General features: G+C 42.3%; 1 protein-coding gene across 1 annotated transcript in view; it reads right to left on the bottom strand.

Moving 5' to 3' along the window:
- Positions 1–5,000, bottom strand: part of LOC130372842 (diacylglycerol kinase iota-like) — a 49,587-nt gene that overhangs the window by 6,356 nt on the left and 38,231 nt on the right. Inside the window, exon 21 of the mRNA XM_056579001.1 lies at positions 4,332–4,369. Within this exon, the coding sequence (XP_056434976.1) occupies positions 4,332–4,369 (38 nt within the window). The remainder of the gene's footprint in view (positions 1–4,331; positions 4,370–5,000) is intronic.

Raw genomic sequence — 5,000 nt, 5'->3', positions numbered from 1 at the left:
GTGTGTGTGTGTGAAGGAAGGTGCAGCGTGGAGGATAATCTCGGTGTTGTGCAAAAACATCTAGAGAGGAGGACAAGGACGGTGTCTGGTGCGGATGTGAGTGCCTGCGTTGGTTAGTGAAACAGGAACCAGCCCTGGTTGAGCGGAGGTCGGGTGAGTCATAGCTAGGGTTGCCAACCGTCCCGTAAAATACGGAATCGTCCCTTATTTGGCAATTAAATGTTGCGTCCCGTATTGAACCAATACGGGACGTAATTTGTTCCGTATTTCCATAAATCTCCAATACACATGTCTGTCACACACACAAATACTAAATCTAACAATGATCAAAACAAAACACAGGGAATACGGTACTACGGTCAGCAAAATTGTCGCGGCGGGATCTACGCAAGACCCGCTCCGGTCATCTGTGTGTATGCGCATGCGTGTGGTGGTCACGGTTGCCTAGCGACAGACACCACACACCGGCGCTGCTCACAAAACCCGCGCCTTTTAAAAATGCCCACTACACCCGGTACTCCACCACGTCCTCAAAAGCGTAAACGCTTGCAGAAATACGGACGTGAGTGGGAAGACGCACATCCTTGGCTGGACAGCGTCAGTGGAGATGTTTACAAGGCAAGTTGTAAAATATGTCGGCGAGTGTTTTCAGTGGCGCACGGTGGTCTGTCTGACATCAGACAGCATGCAACAGGAGAGCAACACTGCAGACACGAAAGATCACAGAAGACCCAAGCGTCAGTGTCACAGTTCTTCATACCCCAATCATCTCCTGAGGTTGATACGGTATGAGACATTATGTTGTGATTGATTTCCTATCTGGTTGTGCTTTTGCCAGAACATCGCAGTGCATGGGCAGAGCCTATTTTAGTAAACTGTTGTGGTTTGATTGATGTTTAGGATGTTGAGTTTCAAAAGTTGAATGAACGACCATTTATTTAATATACAGAAGTATATAAATATTATATATGGCCACTTAAAGAACAAATCATACTAATGGATTAACAGTTAATAAATAAATAAATACATTTGTTAAAAGAAAACCTTTATTCTTTAATATACATACATTTCCTAGATCATTTCCCAGCATCCACTGGATGTGTGGAAAGGATCTTCTCCAGAATGGCCAACAAATGGAGTGAATGCAGGAACAGGTGCTCCACAGAGCTCATGAGAAGTGAGCTCCTGATCACTCTCAACTTTGAGCAGTCCTGTTCAGAGTTTTACAACAGCGCTTTGAAAGACAAAGAGTTACTCAGTGCTGCAAGGAGTAACAAGAAGTACACCTGGAAAAAGAAGTAACAGTTTTGAGGGGAGGAGTAATGTTGAGGGAAGGAGTAATGATTTGCACTTTCTTTTTTTACATAAGTTTATAAGTGTTTTTGTTGTTTATTTGTACTGGTTTTTTTTGTAAAATTTTTCAAAGAGAGTCCCTATAGTTATGCACTTAAAAAGTAACATGAAGTTCTCAGTTTATTTAGTTTATATTTTAAAAGTTCATCGCCACACAAAGAGATTTCATTCAAGATTTAATTGACTGAACTTTATAAGAGAATGTTATGTGGTAATAAAGCATTTCAAGCTTTAAGTATGACTAATTGCTTTCTTGATCAACCCTTTACTAAAAACACCAGCACAAAATAAAACATACCACTAATGCGGGCGCCCCGCCCCACAGGAGTCGGCCCGTGGTGGGCGTCCCTTATTTTAATTTCTGAAAGTTGGCAACCCTAGTCATAGCCCACCTGCCAGTGTACGTTGCCCTGCTGTACACCGGTGAGCACTGAGCATGTTCATATAGTCTAGGTCACGAGGGCTTTCACAACATGATGTGACATTGCAACAAACACCTCCATTTTGGAAGCATAGCAGCATAGGAGTGTTACTGGTAGCAATGGGATTTTGCTAGTAATTCGTACAAACTGTACTGAATCCCTGCCGCGTGGAAAAAGCAGTAGAGTACAATGACGTAGTGCAACGTGTAGTGTACACCAATCGTCACATGGTTGTCAGTCATAAGATGATCGAGGCACTGGTGGCATTTTCTGTTCCACATGCCTCGACATTCTCTTTACTTAACTGACTGCTGGGATGATGTCGGAACATTTGTGTGAAGGTGCCAGGGATGGAAATTAACACCCGCCACCCGCCATTTGCGGGTGGATTTGTATGGTGGCGGGTGAATTGTGTCACTTCACCCGCCACTGTGTCGGGTAATACTTTCCAGTAAGGTCCGCCTCTTTTGACTATATAATATACCGGTAACAGGGCTCTCGTCTCACGCATTCGGCGTTTGACACACGCAATTCAACCCATGCACACGCCACACTTCGTATTTCTCACGCAGAGAAATTACCAGGATAGCGCTCACCAATTTGGGACGCTATTAAACAGTGTTACAGGTAGGAACCAAATGGGTTTCCCGTACGTAGGGTAACCAGACGTCGTCTTTTGCCCGGACATGCCCTCTTTTTGAGACACTTTTAAAAAATGTGTGGCGGAATTTAAAAATCGTCCGGGATTTTATTAAAGCCTCATACATGTTCTCATTGTATTTGCGTTGCGTTTCTTTGGGTCGTTCGCAAACTAGTTATGCTACGCCCTCCCCGACTCAGTTCTGTTCGCTTTGCATTGGTGGAAGTGAGTAGGGGGCGTGGTTAAGTAGAGCCTTCAGATTGGACGGTTTGACTTACGCAGTTACCGTCGTGTATTTATTTTTTTACCATTATTGTTTTATAGGGACAAACATTAACAAATTTCTCCCACAGGGGATTGATAACGTTCTATCTATTGAACAGAAAGCAACACTTGGTCATACTTTACATATTTTATCACAGCATTGGCCTACTGAATGCCACAGATATATTTCCAGCATTGGACTGAATGCCACATAAATATATAATTATGTTTTTGCACGTTTGCAACGTTTAAAAGTTCAGGGTATAAAGTTCAAGTATATGCCTCTACTAGCCAATAGGCCAATAGCCTTTTGAGGCAATGTTTTTTCTGAATATTAGTGTTAAGGGCCAATAATGCTTACTATCATACGTTAGTTACCATGTCTGTGGACACATTTGTATTCAGGCACTAATTAGATTGACTTATGATGGTGTAGCCATGCATGTTGTTTTATTTTTAACATTTCAATTTGTTTAAAATGTACGCATATATTAAAAAATATATAGCGCATAAAAAGTGGCTGGTAAAAAAGATGAGTGGCTGGTAGATTTTTAAATCTACCTGCCACAGTGGCTGGTGGGCAAAAAAGTTAATTTCCATCTCTGGAAGGTGCGTGTGTATGTGTGTTTGGTGTGTGTGTGTGTGTCCATCCTAACTTGTGCTACAGTATACGGTAGTGTCTGGGTCACTGTCTCTGTTGTATGTGTGTGTTCACATATTAACATCTATTCGGCCATTCGGTTGAATGGCCGTGCTTAACCATTCCTTGCTTAAGCACGACAGAAGGCTTGAGAACTTTGCTCTTCCTTCTACCGGAATCTGTTTAGCAGCAGATAGCAAGCAGAATGTCAGGAAGTGACTCTTCCACTGTCGGTGCACCCACTGCGCACACTGTGAGAACCATAGGGAGCACATTCACAGGCCGTCATGAGGCAAAATAACTCTGGTGTCTGGGGTTGAAGGGGGATATTATTCTTAAAGACTGGAACTCACTCTTTTGTCGACGATGGATACAAAAAGGTGTTTAATAAAGCTTAATAAAGGGCTTAATAAAGGGCTCAATAAATGGCACCAGTAGATGAAGCTCTGTTGAAGCTATCGATGTATGTCGATTTGTGGTATCTGTGACGTGAGAGAAACAGCTTCAGGCGTATTATAACAAGCCTGAATCTATATTCAGTGTATATAGACACACAGTGTATACAATAAGGAAACAGACTGAACAGATCTGCCCGTCGTGTTTGTTGATGTGAATGGGCCTTATTTGATATTATTACCAGAAAAACTGATATATCTATCTGTCTGTCTGTCTATCTATGAAGCCTATTTATATAAATGTACTAACGCGTCATTCCAATTCAATCAACGACAATTCCTCTAGGTGTAAGCGGACGTGGCGTGATTGTGGCCCTCACGTCGGGGCGAGGCCTGACCGCTGCTACACTGTCGGCTAATGCGTTTACCTTCGGGGCATCCGGAGGTCGAGCAATGTAACTTGGGGTATTACATAATTAGGTCTTCTGTGTGTGTGTGTGTGTGTGTGTGTGTGTGTGTGTGTGTGTGTGTGTGTGTGTGTGTGTGTGTGTGTGTGTGTGTGTGTGTGTGTGTGTGTGTGTGTGTGTGTGTGTGTGTGTGTTAAAAGTGGGAATTACCATTGGCAAATCTCCAGAACTGGCTGCCGATAACAAAGCTGTGGAAGGAAAACAGGTTACACACGTACACAAAAATACACACAGACAAACACACACACACAAAAACAAGTACACACGTTAGCCAAACCGGTTGAGACAGGCTGAGGATTGTGTTTTGATCTGTGACTGTGATGCATCGTAAATGTAGAATGGAGAAATACATTCATCATTCAGCTTCGTTTCGCAGGTTTTATTTGGTTTCAGCGGTCATTTCCTTAAAGAGGAGACACGCTTTTAACATGTGTTGGAGTTACATCGTTCTGTTGTGGTCTGCAGCACAAACCACAAACGGGTGATAAAGTTGAACTCAAGTTTAATTAATGTAAGAATATAAATTCCCCCAAAAATATTCAGACATTTCAAATGAATGCACGCTGCCCAGCCCAGGCAACTGTTACCTCACTGCAACGATTAAAAGTTGAATTGCGAGTAATCGCATAGTATTGGTGACTTACTGCAAGTGTAATTGAATGTAAAGAAAGTGGAACTAAAAACAAAACAATCTGATATGAATGTTGACTTTCTTTGGGCCAAACCTTTTAAAATCTAAGTAAAAAAAAAGAGAATGTATGTTAACTTGCCCAGCCCTAAAAATGGCATGTGATTACCCGTAATAAAGTGGTTATGCCC

Source organism: Gadus chalcogrammus, chromosome 19 (assembly GCF_026213295.1).
Source record: "Gadus chalcogrammus isolate NIFS_2021 chromosome 19, NIFS_Gcha_1.0, whole genome shotgun sequence".
Taxonomy (NCBI): Eukaryota; Metazoa; Chordata; class Actinopteri; order Gadiformes; family Gadidae; genus Gadus; species Gadus chalcogrammus.
Note: the sequence above shows the minus strand (reverse complement) of the source record. Positions and strands in the feature narration are given on the sequence as shown.